Raw genomic sequence first — 22,086 nt, forward strand, 5'->3', positions numbered from 1 at the left:
GCAGATTATTTAAAAAGTGACAAAAATTCTAGCATCTCTAGGTACTGCAGTGTTGATAGGGTCTCTCTGAACAGGAGGGCTGGGTCCCTGCTCTCCCTCTTGCCTTCTCTGAAGGACTTTACTCATGAGACAACAAAGTGGGGCACGTCGTTTCTTGAGGTCTCTACTGCAGCTCCCCTGGATCTTTCAGCCTCTGAGCTGAGAAGCCCAAGAAGGAACCCTGAGGTTGGAGACCCCGCCCTAGAGCTCACCAGACATCAGGAGGGGACAGGTAGCGCGTCATCAGTTTTACCCGCAACGTAGCAGCGGGTTGAACCCGTAACCCAGGGTTTATCAGTTCTTTACACCACCTTGCTCTGTGGCCTTCCCGACAAGGACGATGTTGCTGTTTTATTCGTGTACCCGCGTCTTCGTTAACCGGCAGTGGTTTTAGAGTTGGAGCCCCAGTTCTCTCCCTCTCCGAATTAGAGAGCTGTGTTTGTGTTGGTGGGCCGATGGTATTCCAGTTGCTCGAGGAACGTTAGAGAAATTGTCAGTAAAACAGAAAATTAGAAACAGTTTTAATTCCTCTTGGGATCTCTGAAACCAGCAATGGTGATTCTAGAAAGGAGAGATGCAAATTGCTTGCAAATTCAGCCTGCCAAATAAACAGACCTCTGTGTTTGGAGTGGCTGGTCTTGTTTACCGTCTGGTGAGAGATGGAGGCCTTATGACTAAAAGTCCATTTACAACACTTTAAAATGGTTACAATGGTAGCATCTATGGGTGAATGTGTATTTTAACCACAATTTTTTAAAAAAGTCAATTTACAGTTAATATTATAGTGCCCAGGATCTGAAAGATCAAGTTCAACTTTCTTTTCTCCACTTAAAACACTGTTTTACCTTTTTCTAAAAAAAAAGGTGTATCTGTATCTATGTCACAAATTAATAATATGGCTCCAGATTTCTGAATGAGAATCATTTCTTGAGATCTCATAAAGGTATCTATTTTGTGCAGGATGGGTTTCACCAAGCTTGATTTTAAGTGAGGCGTCCCAAACAGGGTACATAATTAGTTCCTAAGGGCAGGCGTTGATCGTAACCAGAGTCAGTTAGCAGGACTGGTTCAGTGTGGGAGATCTGTAGCAAGCTTCCAGTGTCTCAAGTCATGTCGCATTCCTGTTTTTCTTTGCCAAACCTCAGAAAATACCCCGGCTCCCATATTCCCACATTTTCTCAATAGGGCCCAGCCTCCTACTGAGCCAGCAGGTCAGACGGGTGCCCTGCGGGGGTGTGCGTGTGCCCTGCGGGGGTGTGCGTGCATGTCCCTGCCAGCATGTGTGTGCCACTCCTCCTGCATGGCTGTGTTCTGGGGCGGGGTGGGGGGGGTAGCGAGGGGCGCTTGCGCACTTAGGAGGATTTGAATTCTGCTGTTTCCATGCTGGCCCTTCCTGAGCTTGGGCCATCAGCTGAGGCCTGAATGTCTGTCTGGTGTAAACCAGACTCCAAGACTGGTGTAGGAATGCTAACAAGAGGCCTCCAGTGTGCATTGAGTAGGGGGGGTATTTTAAAGCCCTTGTGTGTGGGAAACAATTCCAAAATTGCTCCTCACTGCCTAGAACTAGGGAGGCAGGGGAGGGGGGCTGCTAAACAGTTTCCATCTACCCAGATATATTTTTATTTGTGCTTGCCAGGAAATGCTAAGGGAAACTTGTATTAGAAGCTCCCTGGGCGGGAGTGAGGGTTAAGAAGGAAGACTGCTAGGAAGGGTGCCCGTCTGGAGGACTGTCCTGGAAATTGTATCTTGGAGGGGAGTTCATAACACATCTATCCCAGCCCTCTGCCCCAGATAGCGCAGCCTTCCAACAACTTGTGTCGTGTTTCTCAGTCTCTCCCCAGCGCAGTCCACTGTTGGACAGCTCCCATTTTTATAATCTTCTAAATATTGAGCACCATCTGCATTTTTTGATGTGTTCCATCAGCCGATCTCAGGTGTGCCCTCTGTCACATCCCCACGTAGGACATACACTGTGTTATATAACATAGCACCCCACAGGTGTTTGTCCCCCCCCCCCCATTCAAAGACTCATGACTACAGCCAAAGCTGCTGGAGGAAGTTTGACTGGGAAGCTGTAGTTACTTATTCTTTACCTTCCCAATTACCAAAACAAAGTTAATATGAGTTCTTTATTATTTATTATTTCAGTGAGTACGTCCAGTGTGCCAGGCACCATGCTAAGTGCTTTACGTATGTTATCTCATTTGAACCTCCAACAACCCTGCTGGAGCGGTATTATTACCTTGAATTAGGGAAAGCCAACGCTAACTGAGTTTAAGTAATTTGCTCAAGATTAGCTAGCTAATAAATTTATGGAACTGGAATTTGAACTTAGGTGTGCCCACCCCAGTAAAAAAGAAAGAAAAAAACCTCTGGGCGCAGACAAAGCCAGAAATGAAATCAGAGAATCACAGAGGGAAGAAAACCTCGCTGGTGGCTTTTTGTCCCCTCCAGGGATATCCATTTGAAACCTCCCTGTTGCTCGAAAATTCCTTTCATAGGATATTTGAAAAAAGACTGAAGATGCTCAGAGCTTTGCTGGGTTCAGAGGAGAGGCCCTGAGTGCCTGGGGTGGGTGAGGAGTGGGGAGGTTGCTTGCCTGGGGGATGAGTCCGTGAGGTGCCCCTCAGGGCCGGGGACAGAGCCCAGTCATCATGCCCTCCCGCCTGTGCGGCCTCGAGCGGCAGCCCTCTTTGGGAAGGAACTCAATTCTTGTTTTCGTTTTTGAATCTTTGAAAACAAATGTTGGGTCAAATTAGGCTATGACACAGCCCAGTGGGCTTTTTAATTTATTTTTGTGTTGAGGTATAATCGTAAGCGATAAAAGATACTGTCTTAGCTTCAGGCTGCTGTGAGAAGAATGCCGCAGACTGAGTGGCTTAAATAGCCTTGATTTCTCACAGTTCTAGGGGCTGGAAAGTCCAGGATCAAGGTGCCAGCAGATCCAGTGACTGATGAGAGCCCACTTCTTGGTTTGCAGACAGCCTTGTTCCCACTGCATCCCACGTGATGGGGAAGAGAGAGAGGGATCTTGTGTGTCTTCCTGCAAGGGCACTCATTCCACTGACGAGGACCCCACCCTCATGACTTAGTTACCTCCCGAGGGTCGCACCTCCTAATACCATCACAATGGGGCTTAGGATTTCAACATATGGATTTTGGAGGGACACAACCATTCAGTCCATAGCATGTACAGGCCGTAAGTGTACATATGCTTTCATGAGTTTTGACAAACGTACGCATGTGTAGAGAAGAATCCAGTCAACATATAGGGCATTTCCATCATCTCAAAGGTTTTCCCATGCCCCTTTCTAGTCACTCTCCTTCCCATACCAGAGGTAAGCCATGGTTTGTTGATATTTTATACCCCTCATCCCTGGAGAGGAAACAGACCCCAGAGCGGGACTTTGATTACAGGGCCAGAACTCGGGTGCACTTGGGAGAGGGAGCGCCCCCTGGCATCTGTGCCCTAGTGCCTCACTCACCTCTCCCTGCTCCCAGCCCTTCTCGACAGGGCGGCCTGTCACAGAAGCACTAAGAGGGTTTGCGCCACACGCAGGAAATCATATGGCCTGGCCCACGGCTGACTCAGTCAGACTCAGCAGTTCACATCCTCCGGGATTTGCTGACGGTCAACGCCAGCGAACAGCATGCGTCTCATCGGTTCTGTTTTCCGTCCCTGCATAAACCATTCCTCCCCCACACCATTTAGAAATCTTTAGTAACTACCTGAAAGATGCCCCCCCCCCCAGGCTCAGGCAGAGTTTTACGGTGACAGCACACCAGCGTTGAGTGCAGAGCGCTGCTCTATCCCACACCCCTAGCCTCCCCATAAATAGGCATTATCTTACCGGGAGAACCATTATTCACCTGCAGGGGGAGTGGGTGTCCTCATTCCTCACGCATCCTTGTTATTAGTGGGACCTCTAATTGTGTTCTTCACATATCCTCATTGTTAGAGGGCAGTGTAATTGTGATGCTGTTTTGGAAAGTTGTGAATAATCCATATATAGTAAAACATACTTAATGCAAAACCCAGACTGAAAATAATTAAATCTTCCCTCGGTGGCTCCAGAGAGTCGAGACTCTTGCAGAACTCCAAAAGCATCATTACAGTTCCGATTTAATATAGTAGGATTTCTCATTAGCCAACCAATAGAGAATGTCGGCTAATAGAATATGAGATGTGGTCCGTCCATATTTGCATGATCTGTGTACGGGACTGCTACAATTCTAGGTAGGAAAACTGTACTTAGGACTCAGGTTAGGAGTGAAGGTTTGTTGTTTTTTTTTTAATGGGTATGTTTATGTAAGAATTCACCCTCCAAAGTTCATCATTATAGGCAGAGGTTAAGAACACGGGCTTTGGAATCACACCTGCCTGGGTTCAGATCAGGGCTCAGTTACCTATGAATTGTGTGACCTTGAGCAAGCTACTTACCACCCTTAGCCTCAGTTTCCCCATCTGTGAAATAGGGCCAGGAATTGTATATATCACATACACTGGATTAAATGAAGGGCTTCATGAAGTCTGGCATGAGGTGCTCCGTAAGAGGCAGCATCTCAGAACGTCAGTCATCACTTTATAGTCTCACCAGCTAAGGGAGACCAAATCAGAGCCCTACATTTTGGTCATATATTTTCAGACAGAAAGATCTTAAAGAGACCTCACTAATTCAGCAAAGGTGTCTCATGGGGTCCAGAGGACAACGGAGGTGGCCCTTCAGTGACCAGGGCTCTGGGCTCCCAACCAGCTCCCAGTCAGAGCAGCTCTGCTTTTATCTGTCTCACGTACTTGTTCCCATGGCATCTTTTTTATTTTTTTTAATGGCTACTTGAAAAGCCACAAAACCACTGATTTAATCTAGCCACCTCATTTCATAGATGAAGACACTGAGGCTCAAAGAGGCTAGGTGACTTTCCCATGCCCTCAGCAGAGGTCTCCTGCCTCCCGGGCCTCTTGGTTCCCACGACCCCCTCCCCTACCCATGATGGATGGAGGCACCTGGATGTGGAAGAGAGAAGGCAACGCTGAACCAGCGATTGAGTTTTCACACAGTTCTTGCAGCCAGTTCCTAGTAGTACAGATGCCTCTGGAGAAAGAAAATCATCTGTTGTACCCCATCCCCATGGCTCAGTTTGTGCAAGTCCTGGTTTGTGAGTGGCATGAGTTCTATCAAGAAGGCATTTGCCTGGAAGCCCTTTCTTCTCCTGTGTTAGGGAGCCGCTGCCTCACCTCTGCTCCGTGCTGTGGTCACTGACCACCACTCTCTATTAGCATCTTGCAAGACGTACTCACAGGGGTCCTCAGTGAGAGCGCACGAGTGTCCTCAGGTTTCCATCCCTTGTATCAGTGAAACGCCGCCTTCCAGGAGTCACGACTGTGTCCACTCAGTATTCCACCACTGACTCCACCACATTCCGTGCTTTCCAGCCTCTGAACATTGCCTACAGCCACATCTACAGCTCCTACAGGAACTTCGTGGGCCCCCCTCACTTCAAGACCATCTGCAGGCTCCTGGGTTACCAGGGCATCGCTGTGGTCATGGAGGAATTGCTGAAGATCGTCAAGAGCTTGGTAAGGAAGGGCCGTGAGGAGGCCTGGGATGGGCGCAGTGGGGTTGAGACAAATGAGGCCTGCTGTCACTTTTTCCCTGGCCTGGAAAGTCAAGTCCCAGTCTCTTCATCTCTGTCCGTAGGAGTCACCCAGGGAATCGTCTGCCCTTGTCCCTTGATTCCTCTCACCCATCGCTCTGTAACATTTCAGTCCACCTCTGACCTGTGGCTTTGCCTCTCATTTTCTGACCCCGAGCTCACTCTTTTTACTTGCTGACTGCACTCAGCAATCTTGATCTTGACTTTAAGGCCTAGGCATGACTGCTCATACACCTCCCCCACCGCGTGCTGCATTATCTGATTTGAGCATGATAAATCCATGACACACGTGCTGCCGTCCCTCCCCTCAGGCCCCCGGGTGGAGATCTCTGATCACTGTGCTCCTTCCCCTTGGGGTTTCCTGCTGACTGCTGCTCCCAACACTCCACTGGCCCCGACGGAATTCTGTATCCCTTTGCCACCATTCTGTATCCACCCCAAGAAAGGTCACCTGAACCTTCATCTAATTCCCCAGGACACTGCTGCAGCAAGGCTGAAACAGGACTTTCTTGAAATTGGAGATGACAGAAGAGAAATAAAGTAATGCATAACCGTGTCAGGAACAGCAAACAGGATTCACCTGCTAACTCTAGCCTTCTCGTAGCAGCTGTGTAGAACCAGGGGTGGTTATAGGTTGTGAAGCTAAATCTAGAGTTACACAGGAAAATGTGGTAGTTGATTAAAGACGTCTGCTGGGGACACAGGAGGGTTGGGGGTGCCATGTATTTTTCATGCTTATATTAGATAATGTGTCTCAGACTCCACCACTCCGTGGCCTCATTTCATTTTAGCTCTTATTCTGGGTATCATGTAAGTACCCCAACCCCAGGAAGGACCCCATGCCTAGAAACTGCCTTCTTTCAAGTCTGTAAGCCCAAGGGAGTAATGAGACAGCTCCCTTTTCTGTCTTTCAGAGAGAGCCCGTGTTCCCTTATAAAGGGCAATGTGGCTGCCCCCGCCTTTAGGAGATAGCCTGCTTGTCCTCTCTGGGAGCAGTGCCTTACTGTCTTAGGCAGCTCGGGCTGCGGTAACAAATATACCATGGACTGGGCAGCTTAAACAACAGAGGTGTATTGCTCTCAGTTCTGGAGGCTGCAAGTCCAAGATCAGGGTGCCAGCAAGTGCGGCCCCTCCTCCTGCCTCATAGACAGCTGCCTTCTCACCGCACCCTCACGTGGCAGAGACGGAGGTCGTCTCTCTCATCTCTTCATATAAGGGCATTAATCCCATGGTGGCGGCGCCACCCTTGTGACCCAGTTACTTCCCAAAGTCCCCATCTCCAAATACCATCACCTTGGGGGTTAGGGTTTCACCACAGGAATTTGAGGGGAACACATTCGGTCCATAGCATTTACCCACAGGTCTCAACAGAAGCCCGCACACCCTAATAGCCCAGTGTTCAGCCCTGAGAGGTGATGGATTATTTCCCACTTCTTGTGCTCTTTTGTCAGCTCCAAGGCACCATCCTCCAGTACGTGAAAACACTGATCGAAGTCATGCCCAAGATATGCCGCCTGCCCCGACATGAGTACGGCTCCCCAGGTTGGTGATGATGTGGTGACAGGAGGATAATCGAGACCCATCTCACGGCGGAAGGGGGTTCTGGCCATCTCCCTCGGGGTGTCCGCTTCTCTCCCACGGCAGCGAACTGGCAGAGTGCTGGCTTTGCCTCCTTCCTCTGCCACTAGCCAGAGCACCTTGAACCATTTTTAAACCCTCTGAGCAGCAGTGTCGCCTCCCATCAGTGAGAGTAAATGATGCCCGCCGGGCCTGCCTCGCAGCACTGCTGGGAAGCTGCAAAAGGACGGCAGACGTGAGGACGTCTAAGTCCTGCACGGCGAGGTGTGCTCCTAAAGGTCTTCCTTAGCTCGGCCCCTCTGCCCTTCCTTCCTCCGTTTGCCTGTTTGGAGGAGGTAAAGGGGCATTTCGTAGGTGAGTCAGGGAACAGGAGTTTTTGCCGCTCAGCTCTAGGCGGAGAAATAGTACTTTCCTTCTGTAAAAGTGAAGGCACATGGGCTGAACTAGGGGCCTGGGGAGGAGGGAAAGGTGGAGATTAGGAGATTGACAGCAGCTGTTTTTCCTAAATACCAAGATGTCAGCGGCTGGGGCAGTGTGAGTTAGAGAAGGAAAGTCGAAAGCTCTGGTTTTCATTCTTGCCCCCCCCCCCAAGCTGGGTGACTGTGGGCATGCCACTTACCCTCTCTGAGCCTCATCTGAAAATGGGGGTAATAGTCGTTGGCGGTATTGTTAAGAGTGGTAAATGAGATACTGCAGACACAGTGCTTGGCAGGAGCTTCCCGCCGACCCTCCCCCTTCATCTCCCAGGGATCCTGGAGTTCTTCCACCACCAGCTGAAGGACATCATCGAGTATGCGGAGCTCAAAACCGACGTGTTCCAGAGCCTGCGGGAGGTGGGCAACGCCATCCTGTTCTGCCTGCTTATCGAGCAAGCTCTGGTGAGTCCAAGGGTTCGGCGCGTCCCCGGGCTGGAAGGGACCCCCACCCCCACCGATGCCCCGGGCAGCTCGAGCGCACCCTGCGCCGGGGCCCCGCAGCTTGGCTCCGTGCGCGTCCATGGCGGGCACGCGCTCCTCTGCCTTGCATTTCAGACAGCTCCGGTCGTCCCGCCACGGGAGGAAGCAGGCCCTGAGTCACACTGACCTGGTTCCACCCCAGCCCCACCTCCGCTGGGCTAGCCCGTTGGAGTCTGAGTTTTCCATTCGCCCATTAAACATGTAACAACTCCGGGCTGCCATAGGCCAGGCACTGCGCTGAGGCTGCAGCGGTAGCCGGCCCCCCTCGTGTGGTCTTGCGGGTGAGGGAGGACTTCCCTGAGGAGGTGACCTGGAGAATGGCCAGGAATTCGCCTGGTGGAGAACCCGGGAGAGCTGTGCTAGGCCAAGGGAAGGGCACGGAGAGTTATCTTCGTTTGTTGTGATGGGAGACGGCGGTTCTACCCCGCTGGGAAGTTAAAGCCTCAAAGGAGATAACGCATGTAAAGTGCATACAGTAAGAACTAAATAATTGGTCGGAGTTACCATAACGGGTTAAAGCAAGAGTCCGCGTACTCCCGCCTCTTGGGACCACACAGAACCAGCGTGCTCTCTCCCCTCGGCAGTTGGTCTGTTTGTCGGCCCCCGTGGCTTACTCACAGAGGCTGCGTTCCCCACGCCCTTTGGGCTTTGTGTCTGCTCTGGTCCCGTGCGGCATCCACAGGCGGGCCAGCGCTACAGGCGTGGGGTAACTGGTCCAGGGGGAGCAGTGGAAGGGAGGGAGAGGGGTGTTTCATTATCCTCTTCAGGACGCAGCAGGCATGTCCTTCCGCGTCCATCCCTGCCTTCGTCTGTCCACACACACTTTCGGCAAAAGCGTATTGAGAGCCTGCTGCTTGCAGGTGCGGTGCTAAGTGGTGGATAGGTGGCCATGAATAAGAGAGACGAATTATTACCATTTTTATTCTGGAGAGGGAGACGACTGACGAAGTAGACGACCGGAGATGTGAATGCAGATCGTGGCACTTGTGAAAAAATAAACAGGGAAACGGAATAGATGGAGAGTCGGGTGCGGGAAGGCTGTGCGGTTTTTTGGAAAGGATGGAGCTTGATGTCTTTAAGAGAGAGCCCTAGAGAGAGCTGGAGTGAAGAGGCAAAGTAGCCAAGGTGGGGGCTGAGCTGGGAGAGGCAGGTGGCTGCAAGTCCCGGGCCACATGGGACTCGGAGAAAGCCTTAGGGTGCTGGGAGATGGGGGCTGGAGGGGTTGATTTACTTTTTAGTGGCCTTTTGGCTGTTGGGAGAAGAACCAGCTTGAGGATGAGCAAAGGACAAGGTTGTTTGCAGTTGTCCAGTCCCGGGGTCATCTTCGAGGCAGGAGGCACAGGGAGTGGGGCAGGGAAGGGAAGGAACTTGGGAGGAGATAAGACAATGACAGAGAGAGATAAGAAGGAAGCAGTAAGAGCAAGAAATCATCATAAGTCCGAGAGGCTTCCTGCCTTGCTGTGACCTGGAGTGAGCTGGCTCAGTCCACACCTTGGGTTCCCCATCTCTACGACCAGAGATTTGGACCAGCTGCCCTCTCAGACCCTTCCCACCCGAGGATCTCTGACGCACAGTCTGTAGGGAGTAATAGCCTCTCTGTTTCCCCTTAAATGGACTCTGGAGACAGCTAAGTGTTCTTCTCTGTGGTAACAGGGTTTTAACATGGGTCAGCGGACCTGGTTGCTATGGCAACTTAGCCGTCAGAAGTCACAGGGATAGGATACGTAGCAGACACTGCACAGGAGATGTGGAAGTGGGGGAGGGCGGGTCCCTGAGGCCTCAGTTCCTAGTGTCTCTGGTCAGCACCTCCTTTCATGAGCAGCCTCAATTCAGCTTCCCCTGTACAGACCCCAAGAGGCAGACTATGGGTGGGGGTACAAATGGGGCTTCAAGGAAGGGAAAGTTTTGTCTCAGGCATCCCTGCCTGGGCGGTCAGTTGCATATATTACCGAGGACAACAGGACCCTTAGCATCATAGCCCTTCAGAACTGAGAGAGACCACAGCAGTATGTATATCCCAACCCTCTCTATGCATAAGTGAGGAAATGGAGAATCAGAGAGGGCACAACTCGCCTGAGGTCCCACAGCACATCAGCAGCAAGGTGGAAGAACAAAAGCGTAGGTTTCCAGGACTAACCTCAGTCTTTGGGGGAATAGGGGCGGGAAGGGGACATAGCAAGAATCAGGGCTCCCCAAAGCTGTGTGCTCTGCTTTCTACCTCGACAGCTGGGGAAATCCCCAAGCTGAGACAGTGCTTTCTGAGGTTAGAATGAGGCATGAGCTTTTTTGGAGCTTTTTAATTTATGGAGCTGGAAGTAAACAAATTTTTAAATAATACATCGATTGTTCTTATTAAATAGGAGCACTAATAACAAAAAATGAAAGGAAGAGGGAGGAAAGGAGGGAGGGAGGGGGGAAGGCGCTCACCTTAATGTTCATCCATAGAGGAGGAAGGGTGATTTAAACGGGAACGTCCATCCTGTAGAGGACCGTGAGACAGTTGAATAAAGTGTGAAGGTGGCTTTGTGCATACAACACAGGAAATGGTGAAAGACATAATATTGAGTGAAAAAAAAGTGAGTTTCAAGACAAGACACACCTTATGATGGCACACAAGTGAAATAAACAAGCAAAATAACTCTGTATTGAAGAAAAAGCTGGGAAAAAGCATACCAAGTAGCTTAGTGATTTTCTCTGGTTACCTCTAGTTCCAAGAGCCAGGATCAGAGGTCATCAGGGACTTTGCCTTCTCTGGAATGTCTAATTTTTTTTTACAAGGAAAATATATTCATGTATTATCATTGAACTAAAAGTTAATTTAAAGAACGCAAATAGTACATAATGGTTTCAGAAAACTGGAAGGATACTGAAAAGTAGGAAATGAGAGGTCTTGTCTCTTGTGTTGTCTTTTTCTAATAGATCTGCAGAGTTTTTCCAGTTGTTAGGTTCCTTATTGGTATACGTGCTACAGACACCTTCTCTTATTCTGTGGCTTATCTTTTTTTTTTTTTAACAGAGATTATTAATGTATCATTAAATTTGTAAGTGGAGGGAATACAAATTGAGTAGATTGATCACTTGGACAAAGATAGAGTTTCTTCTTTAAGCTGGGTGCTTATGAAAAATTAAGGCTGCAGTATCAGTACAGAAGGCCATACACCTGTGGGGTGGGCTATTTGCTCAGTGTTTTTAATGAAGGTCTAACAGACATACAGTAACACAGTTTATCCTTGAACAACATGGGGGTTAGAGGTGCCCACACTCTGTACAACTGAAAGTCTGTGTGTAACTTTACAGTGGGCCCTCCAAATCCATCCTCCCACACCCACAGTTCCAATCTGCAATTTCACCCAACTGCAGATCTTGTAGTACTGTAAGGTTTACTACTGGAAAATATCCGTGAGCAAGGGGACTTGCACAGTTCAAACCCCGTGTTGTTCAAAGGTCAACTGTGTATGGAATATGCAGGATTCTCACTGTACAGACTATGTGAATTGCCCATTTTGCTGTGGATTGGAGTTTGGATTGTTTACAGTTTGATACCGTTACGAGTAAAGATATAATGGTGGATGTATGCTCTCATTTTTGGTGGGTAAATACCTAGTAGTGGAAAGGCTGGATCGATGTGTAGACATGTTTAGCTTCAGTAGATCCTGCCAAGCATTTTTACAAGGTGGTTGTACCGACATACATACTCCTGTTCAGCAATGCATGAGAGTTTTAATTTGTTCACGTCCTCATGAACAGTTGGATTTGCCTGTCTTTTCAATCATAGCCATTCTGGTGGATGTGTTGTGATATCTCATTACGGTTTTGATTTCCCTGATGGCTAATGATGGTGGGCCTCCTTCCATATGGTAATGCCATTTGGGCAGCCTCTCCTGTGAAACGTTGTTCGATGTTTTTGCCTGTTTTATTAACTGAGTTATTTTTTCCTTATTGATTTCTAGTTATCTTTTCCTTATTAATGTATGTATTGTGGATACATATAGATACATTTCTGGGGTATGTTTTCTAATGAGCAGAAGTTCTTAAGGTTTTTTTTCTTTTCTTTTTCTGTATGGTTGATGCTCCTGTGACCTATGTAAGCAATTTTTATCCGACTCTTTAAGTCATGAAGATGTTATTTTCTAAAAGTTCTTAGGGTCTAGCCTTTCCAGGCGTTAACCAGACCTTGAAGTCTGTTATTATTTGCCTGGATTGATGTTTGTGGTGAGTGGGAGGTAGAAATCCAATTTTATTTCTATCCAAGTTGTTCCAGTGTCACTGATTGAAAAGCCCTCGTCCTCCCCGCTCTGCGGTGGTGGTGCTGTGTCTTTCATTTATCAAGTGTCCGCACAGTGCTGGCCGTGGTAGACTCTTATTAAAAATGCTTGTTGAATCAAATCTGAAATGGGCCACCATTTGTTAGGTATCTATTTATAAATCTTTGGTGTTTTCAAAAGAACTTCTGTCATTAACAACTATTATTCTGTCTAGTACTTTTTACCTTGAGAAATCATAAAGGAAAAATTCCACAATCACCAAGTTTTTGTTCAAATTTTGTGTAGTTTTCTCCCCTCCTCTCCTCTCTCCTCTCGTCTCCTGCACATTGTTTGTTATGCCCACACACACCAGGAGAGGGCCCTGTTCATTCAAGTGAGCGAGGGAGGGCCTTAGTGCTTGCCAAAGAGACAGCCCTTCTGTCTGCCTTTCACTGCAGGGCCTCCTGCCCAGCACTTGGGAGTGTTCCCTGCCTTTGGCCCTGCTGTTGATTTATTTCTTCCTCCTTATAGTTGAGTGAGCCATAGTCATACTGGCTGGTCATGAGAGCGTTACTTACCTTTGCAGGAGGTGAGGAGAGTTCAGGCCCAAACTCACAGAATCTAGGGCAGGTCAGATCCAGGAGAGCTGTTGGAGGCTGCCCAGGGCCAGTGCCTGGACCTCGGCACCATGGACACTTTGGGTCAGAGACTCCCGGTTGTTGAGGCCTGTCCATGCACTGCAGGATATTGTGCAGCATCTGTGTGTGGGCTCTCCCCCTCCAGGGCAGCAGCACCTTCCAATTGTTAACAGCCACAAATGTCTCCAGATGCTGCCTGATACTCCTTTGCAGGACAGAACTTCCACCTGTTGAGAACCACTGATCTGCTGCAATCCCACATCTTGCAGATGGGAAACTGAGGCTTGAAGGAAGAGATGATTTTCTCAGAGCTACAACTAGTGCAGGAATTGAGACGAGAACCCAAGATCCCAATGGTTCACGTACTCGGCGCCAGAGAGCTGGCTGCTTCGCTGAGCTGTACTGATTTCTCTGTTGGCTTTTTTTTTTTTTTTTAATTGAAGTATAGTCAGTTACAGTGTGTCAATTTCTGGTGTACAGCACAGTGTCCCAGTCATGCATATACATACATATATTCATTTTCATATACGTTTTCATTAAAGGTTAATACAAGATATTAAATATAGTTCCCTGTGCTATACAGAAGAAATTTGTTTTCTGCCTATTTTTATATACAGTGGTTAACATTTGCAAGTCTCAAACTCCCAAATTTATCCCTTCCCACCCCCTTCCCCTAGTAACCATAAATTGTTTACTATATCTGCGAGTCTGTTTTGTGGATGAGTTCATAGTGTCCTTTTTCTTTTCTTTTTTTTTTTTAGATTCCACATATGAGTGATATAGTATTTTTCTTTCTCTTTCTGGCTTACTTCACTTAGAATGACAATCTCTAGGTCTATCCATGTTGCTGCATGGCATTATTTTATTCTTTTCTATGGATGAGTAGTATTCCATTGTATAAATAGACCACGACTTCTTTATCTAGTCATCTGTCGATAGACATTTAAGTTGTTTCCATGTCTTGGCTATTGTATGTAGCACTGCTATGAACATTGGGGTGCATGAATGTTTTCAAATTGGAGTTCCCTTCAGATATATACCCAGGAGTGGAATGCTGGATCATATGGTAAGTCTATTTTTAGTTTTTTGAGGAATCTCCATGATGTTTTCCATAATGGCTGCACCAAACTACATTCCCACCAGCAGTGTGGGACGATTCCCTTTTCTCCACACCCTCTACAGCATTTATTGTTCATGGACTTTTTAATGATGGCCACTCTGAGTGGTGTGAGGTGATACCTCATTGCAGTTTTAATTTGCATTTCTCTGATAATTAGCAATTTGAGCATTTTTTCCTATGCCTATTGGCCATTTGTATGTTTTCATTGGAGAATTGCTTGTTTAGGTCTTCTGCCCATTTTTGGATTGGGTTGTTTGTCTGTTTTTTGTTATTAAGTTGTATGAGCTGTTTATATATTCTGGAAATTAAACCTTTGTCAGTCGCATCATTTGCAAATATTTTCTCCCATTCCATAGGTTGTCTTTTTGTTTTGCTTATGGTTTCCTTTGCTGTGCAAAAGCTTATAAGTTTAATTAGATCCCATTTGTTTATTTTTGCTTTTATTTCTATTGCCTGGATAGACTGCCCTAGGAGAACATTGCTAAGACTTATGTTAGAGAATGTTTTGCCTATGTTTTCTTCATGTCTTGTCTTATATTTAAGACTTTAAGCCATTTTGAGTTTATTTTTGTGTATGGAGTGAGGGAATGTTCTAACTTCACTGATTTACATGAGGCTGTCCAGTTTTTCCCAACATCACTTGCTGAAGAGACTGTCTATTCTCCATTGTATATTCTTGCCTCCTTTGTCAAAGATTAATTGACTGTAGGTCTGTGGGTTTATTTCTGGGCTCTCTATTCTATTCCATTGATCCATTTGTCTGTTTTTATGCCAATACCACACTGTTGTGATTACTGTAGCTCTGTAGTATTGTCTGAAGTCTGGAAGGGTTATTCCTCCAGCTTTGTTCTTTTTCTTCAGTATTGCTTTGGCAATTCTGGGGTTTTGTGATTCTATATAGATTTTAGGGTTATTTGTTCTAGTTCTATGAAAAGTGTCATGGGTAATTTGATGGGGATCACATTAAATCTGTAGATTGCCTTGCATAGTAAGGCCATTTTAACAATATTGATTCTTCCAATCCAAGAATATGGGATATCTTTCCATTTCTTTAAGTCTTCTTTAATTTCCTCAGTCAGTGTTTTGTAGTTCTGTGTGTGCAAGTCTTTCACCTCCTTGGTCAAATTTATTCCTAAGTGTTTTACTGTTTTGGATTCAATTTTAAAAGGGATTGTTTCTTTACTTTCTTTTCCTGATATTTCATTGTTAGTGTAAAGAAATAGAACTAATTTCTGTTAATCTTGTAACCTGCTACCTTGCCAAATTCTTTAATCAGCTCTAGTAGTTTTTGTGTGGAGCTTTTAGGGTTTTCTATATATAGTATCATATCATCTGCGTATAGTGACAATTTTACCTCTTCTTTTCCAATTTGGACCCATTTTATTTCTTTTTCTTGCCTGATGGCTGTGGACTTCTAAAACTATGTTGAATAGGAGTGGTGACAGTGGGCATCCTTGTCTTGTCCCAGATTTTAGTGGGAAGCTTTTGAGTTTTTCACCGTTGAGTACTACACTGGCTGTAGGTTTGTCATAAGTAGCTTTTATTATGTTGAGATATGTTCCCTTTATACCCACTTTGGTTAGAGTTTTTGTCATAAATGGATGTTGAATTTTATCAAATGCTTTTTCTGCATCTATTGAGGTGATCATGTGATTTTTGCCCTTTCTCTTGTAGATGTGGTGTATATCACGCTGATTTGCTATGCTGAACCATCCTTGTGTCCCTGGGATGAATCCATCTTGATCATGGTGTATGATCTTTTTTATGTGTTGTTAGATTCTGTTTGCTAATATTTTGTTGAGGATTTTTGCTTCTGTGTTCATCAGTGATATTGGTCTGTAATTTTCTTTTTTGGTAGTATCTTTGTCTGGTTTTGGTATCAGGGTGATGGTGGGTTCATAGAATGTGTTTGGGAGTATTCCCTCCTTTTCAGTCTTTTGGAAGAGTTTGAGAAGAATCAGTTCTTCACTACAGGATCCACTACAACTGAGTGAAAAGTGGCACTGAACAAGCCCTGATGTGTGGAACACAGTGGAAAGGGTGGGAAATGGGAAAGACTTCCCAGGAGAGGGTTGTTTTTGTAACCTCAGCACCCACTCTCTCTCTCTCTGTTAAAAACGGAGATTAGCAAAAGTTAGAGGAGTCCTAAGACTGCTGGCTCCACATGGAGACTTTCTGATTAAAGTTGTCAGAAAGATGAATAGGAAACTGAAAATGGAAATACGTACTCAAGGTGACTCACTATTACAAAATTCCATTGCCCTGTACCTCAAATTCCACTTTTTGGAAAACGCCGACCTTGGAAGACACTGACACGCACTTGGAGGGAAGGAAAATCTACTTTCTAGGTCAGTGTTTTGGCTGTAGATCTCTCCCAGTTGACCAGACTTGATCCTATCCAAATAATAATTCATTTTCCCCTTGACAGTTTAGGGGGTAGGGGAAGGGGTGGAGGTGAGACTTAGTCATATGTGGCATTATTCAAGGGAGGGAGAAGACCACACACACACAGAATCAGATTAAGATTGAATTACTGGTTTATTCAGCCGGGGCTACGGAGGTCCTCCTGGAAGTGAGGGGCCCACGGAGCAGGAGCAGATGGAATGTGCCTCATGTGAGCTTGCCCCTGCTCCTGGAGTCCCCACTGCAGGGCTGGAAGCTGCAGCTCTTACTTTCTGTGCCAAGGAGGGGTGTGGTGGACATGGGAAGCCTAGGTTGATGACTGCCCCACAGGCCGTGTATCCTTGGGGCTTAACATCAGTGTGCAGGAAACAGTTACCCTGACCATCTGTGTGCGTCCATGTAAGGAAATGTATAGACCGCTGGGCTCTCTGGTCAGGGGCTGTCCCCCTGCCTCCCCACCTCCCACCGGAAAGCGAGGGTGGGGATTCCTGGGGGTGCCCCACCTCTGGTTTTGCAGCTCATTTCTCCCCATGCACTCAACAAAGACAAAAACATAATTTATTCGTGTTAGTGTTCCTGTCTTTTTGTTGCCTCAAAACTTAGAATGTTATTTCAGAAAATACTGTGTTGAGAATGGTTTGATGATTCCTCTTAGGAAGTCAGCTAACACTGGCAGATGGTTTTTCACCCAGAAACAGAGCCTAGAGGTAGCGCCTAATGCTGTTCTACGTGAATCTGAAATGCGTAGGGGCACACGACCCTGTTTTTGTAATCAGGTGTTCTGAGTCTGTGTGGTACCCGTTAGCCGAGAGAAACCAAGTTCCCAGTTAGCCTCATGCAGTGTGTGAGTTGGGAACATGAGGTTCTGTGCTCTTCTATGGAGAACCCTCGTAGTTCATCAGGAAGTTTCAAGACTGAAAGCAATCCAAAAATAAAATACTCATCCCTTGAAGAGTTTTTATGTAGGTTCCTTATAGTAAAGTATTTTTGCATCCTCACTCCAAAAACTTCTTCTCTTTTATTCTATTGACAAAGGGCAGTTTTACACTAGCTTTTTTTTCCCTAAGTCTATTCTTTTAGAACAATTTCAGGTTCACAACAGAATTGAGCAGAAAATACAGAGTTGGCACATAGCCCTCCCCACCCACACGTGTATACTCCCCTACCCTCAGCCTCCCTCATCAGTGTGGCTTATTCAGTACAGTTGATGAACCAACATGGGCACATTATTATCAACCAAAGTCCATGGTTTACATCTTGGTGTTGTATATTCTATGGGTTTTGACAAATGCATAATGACATATAGCCATCACTATAGTATCATACAGAATAATTTTTATTGCTTTTGTCTATTTACTTATTTTTATTGAAGTTGAATCACTTTACAATGTTGTGGTAGTTTCTGGTGTACAGCATAGTGATTCAGATATATACATTTCATATCTATATATATAGATATATATATTCCTTTCCCTTTTCTTTTTCATTCTAGGTTATTACAAGTTATTGAATATAGTTCCCTGTGCTATACAGTAGGAACTTGTTGTTTATCTATTTTATATATAATAATTTGTATCTGCAAATCCCAAACTTCAAATTTATCCCTCTCCCGCCCTCACTCCTGTAACCATAAGTTTGTTTTTTACATCTTTGAGTCTTTCTGTTTTGTGAATAAGTTCATATTTGTCATTTTTTTAGATTCCACATATAAGTGACACCATATGGTATTTGTCTTTCTCTTTCTGACTTACTTCACTTAGTATGATAATCTGTTTTAAGTCCATCCATGCTCCTGCAGATGGCATTATTTCATTCTTTTTTAGGGTTTTGTAGTATTCTATTGTATGTGTATACCATGTCTTCTTTATCCAGTCATTACAGTAGCTCTTGGTTCCTACTGATTATAATGACTACTTCTCTCGGAACCGTAATATGTTAGTCCTAAGCAATAGGAGTGGTAAGCATTAGTGTGGCACTTGGTAAGTGTAGAAGTTCCCAAATAGCAGTTGTCTCCTCCCAGAGAGGATCCTGTGCAGAAGCAGGAGCACTCGGCTGCTCGCAAAGGAGAGAAGCATTGAAGCACTTCTGGGTGGGGCAATTGTTTCGTCCTCACACTTTAGAAAATACATCACGGTTGGATCCTGGTTCCCCTTGGGAAAAAAAAAAAAGGTTATAAAAGAAACATCTTAGGAACAACTGAGGACATTTTAGTACATTATATGATGACCAAGAATTTATTTAACGTAGACGGTCATACTACTGAGGTTACGTAGGAAGATGTCCTTGCTTTCAGGAGTTGTGTGCTGAAGCGTTTAAGGCTGAGTAATGCAATGGCTTCAACTTACCTTCAGGTGATTCAGTAAATCAGGGAGAGTTAAGCAGATACGGCAAAATGCTCATTGTGACTCTACATCAAGGGTATAAGTGTATTATTGGTTCTTTCAAATGTTATGTATGTTTCACATTTTTCATAACACAAACTTGAGGGGTGTAAAAGAAACTGCATCATGGAATCTAGGAAGTTGAGAAGGAAAAGGATCACTGAGCAGACAAGGTCATGATGTATAAGGAGGAGGAAAAGTTATTAGGGTTTATTTTTTTTCTGGCTACTTCTGCTGGTTGGTGAGATTTATTCTTAGTAACATATGCCCCAGAGGTACTTCTGACCTCATTTTTTAATTTATAGAGGCATCTGCTAGTGCCTGACTCAGCCACAACTCTCAAGCTGCCCAGCTGTTTGATCTGTGAGCAGGAAGTCTCCGTTCAGGATCACGGAAAGGCAGGTCGGGGCAAGCTGGCCAGTCCAAATTAGAAGGCGGCCACTCCAGAAGTCTGGATTGATTGTCCCGATACATATTCCCGTAGCCCCCATGCAATCCGTAGTTAAAGCCTTTACCAGAACCGCCCATTTTGCCTGTTTCCCTCCTCATCTTGGTGAGGACCGTGCAACCAGTCTGCCTGACTTACTGCTGTATCCCCAGCACCTTGCAGAGAGACAGGTGTGTGACAGATGACTGCTAGTCACTGAGCGCGCAAGTGAGTGAGTGAATGAATGAATGAATGAACCAACAAAGAATGAACAATTTAACGTCTGCTCAGGCTATATCCTAGTCAGAATGACAGTGCTGAGAATTTGGCACCTCCCTGTTTAGTCTCTAGATAATATGATACCCGTGTTGTCTGTGTTCCTCTCTGTGACCTTTCATGTCTGGTAAAAGGCAGGTCCTGAGTAAGGCTGGTCCCTCTGAGGGGACGGATCAGTGTTTGCATGCGCTGTGAAACGCTGCTCTGACTGTCCTTCAGGGGTGCCCTGGGCTGAGACTGGCTTAGACAGCTCAACCTGCTGACAGCTTGGTGGGGGATCTGAATGAATAGGACTCTGATCAGTTTTTTAAAAGTTTTTCACTGTAGACTGAAGGGGCTTGGAAAACTCGTAGAAGGTGCATCTGGCTGGGGCTTTGTGGGATAAGTAAGTATGAGTGGAGAACTGTGGTTTGGGAGGTTGCCAAAGAAGGAATTGATAGGGATCAATGAGTGGTCCAGTTATTTACCCTGGAATCAAACCAGCAGAGCTTCAAAAATTAGTTACCTGCAAAGAAATTATTTACACAAATTCAGGGTAGAGGTAACCTCTGGAGTTTGGGTACCAGGTTTCAGTAATTTCCATTTTTTCAGCTAGAAAATGGTGCAAGACTTGTCATTCTTCAAACAGCATAGATAAGTCACTTTTTTTTTTTTTAGGTTTAAAGAATGTTAGTTGCTATGACCAAAACCCAGTAAATAAAGCAACAAAGGATGCAATCCTCTCAGATAGGAGTGAGGCTAAAATATTTCTCAGGTAGTGAGATTTTTAAGTAATTTCCTCCTGTTTCTGTTTTTAATAATGCGTTTTTCATATAGTGTATGTATGATGGTGGGGGCGGGTGGCTATTTCAAGCTCCCCAAGGCTTTGGCCGCATGGGCTGCTATGGAAGAGCAATGGGTGTGAATGTGACATGGCCCTGGGTCTCAGTGTCAGCCCTGCTGCTTCCTTATCGCTGTTTGGACCTGGTGAAGACACTCCATCTGCCCAAGAGTCTCAGTGTCCTCACACACAGGGCATAAAGCAGACAGCGGGTACAAAGAACCTGGCACACAGTCTAAGGAAGGACCCTTAGAGACTGTTTCATCCAACCTGTTCATTTTGTTTCATTTAAATTATTTTTAATTGCACATGATAGATCAAGCAATGCACATGAGCTTGTGATGGAAAACATCATTCTGGGCTCTGCTGCACCTCTCCCCACCTGCACCCCGATCCCAAGGCAACCTGTCCTCATCATTTCTGTCACTAGTTCTGCTAGTTGTTCTCTCCGTATCGATTCATAATATGAAGTTAGCCTCAGTTTCCTAATTAGCAACTTTATACAGTAGTTATGGGCTCCCTGGTTGGAAAGAGGAGATTTTAGCTCGTTGACATCTCTCTTGTCTCTTCTTCTCAACATTTGACTCTATTTTGTGTTACTTCTACTGTTTCCTCTTGTCATCAGAGATGATATAGTTACGGATCTGTTGCTTCTTTTGGTAACATTTGGCTTCTTTTTGTTTAGTATCTTCACTCTTTTCCTTAAAAGCTGTGGAAACTTACATTCCTAACCTCTTCTCCTGACACTTTACGTCCTACCTCCTGTCAGCTGCACTTTTACTTTTATATCATCCCAGCTGTGTTTTTGGTAACGTACGTATTTTGTTCTGCGTTTGTAATTTGTCCTGAAGTGTAGCCTAAAACAAAAAACAAAAACAAGTATTATTTACTGATCAAACCTATGCAGATATTGTTCCTTGCTGGACCAAGTGTGATGCCAGGATTTTCTTTTCTTCTCTCTGATTCCAGCGCCGAAATCCCCAAGTCCCCTTAGTTTCAAGTTAAGAAGAATTAGTTACTTGCAGAGATTTTTTTCAGATTAATTTTTTGAAGTAATATATGTTTAATGTAAAAAAAAATTAGTATATACCTACAAGTAGGAGGAAAAAAAACAGGGAGGGGGAGAGAGAGAGAGAGACGATAAAAAACACCTGAAAATCCCACTTCATGGAGCATCGCTTAGGAACACATCCCGTAGCTCATAGAGTGATCAGTAATGTTGTAGAGAAAACACCTCCCTTAGTGATAAGGGGAAGCATCCCGGCCTACATAAGAAAACCCAAAACAGGAGAGATTCTGTCCTAGGTCTCAGTTCCCGTACCTGTCACAGACATTCAACTTCCATTCCACATACTTCGTGCCTGGCAGATACCAGATGCTCACCGTGCTTACTCCTGGGCATGAAATATGATCAAAAATAAACAATGTCGCTGGCTTCATGGTTACATTCCAGTAGGGGGAGACAGATATTAATCGAATAGGCACATGCAGGCATATGTAATAGAGAGTGAGTTCAAATGATGAAAAGGCAAAGAGGAAACAGCAAAGG

The 22,086-nt window shown here is 45.6% G+C and overlaps 1 protein-coding gene across 2 annotated transcripts in view; it reads left to right on the plus strand.

Moving 5' to 3' along the window:
* The window catches only part of CYFIP2 (cytoplasmic FMR1 interacting protein 2), a 108,398-nt gene that overhangs the window by 69,010 nt on the left and 17,302 nt on the right, over window positions 1-22,086 (plus strand). For both annotated transcript variants that reach the window (XM_074360989.1, XM_074360990.1), the window contains exons 24-26: window positions 5,474-5,617; window positions 7,146-7,236; window positions 8,020-8,150. In XM_074360989.1, the coding sequence (XP_074217090.1) occupies window positions 5,474-5,617; window positions 7,146-7,236; window positions 8,020-8,150 (366 nt within the window). The remainder of the gene's footprint in view (window positions 1-5,473; window positions 5,618-7,145; window positions 7,237-8,019; window positions 8,151-22,086) is intronic.

Source organism: Camelus bactrianus, chromosome 3 (assembly GCF_048773025.1).
Source record: "Camelus bactrianus isolate YW-2024 breed Bactrian camel chromosome 3, ASM4877302v1, whole genome shotgun sequence".
Classification (NCBI taxonomy): Eukaryota; Metazoa; Chordata; class Mammalia; order Artiodactyla; family Camelidae; genus Camelus; species Camelus bactrianus.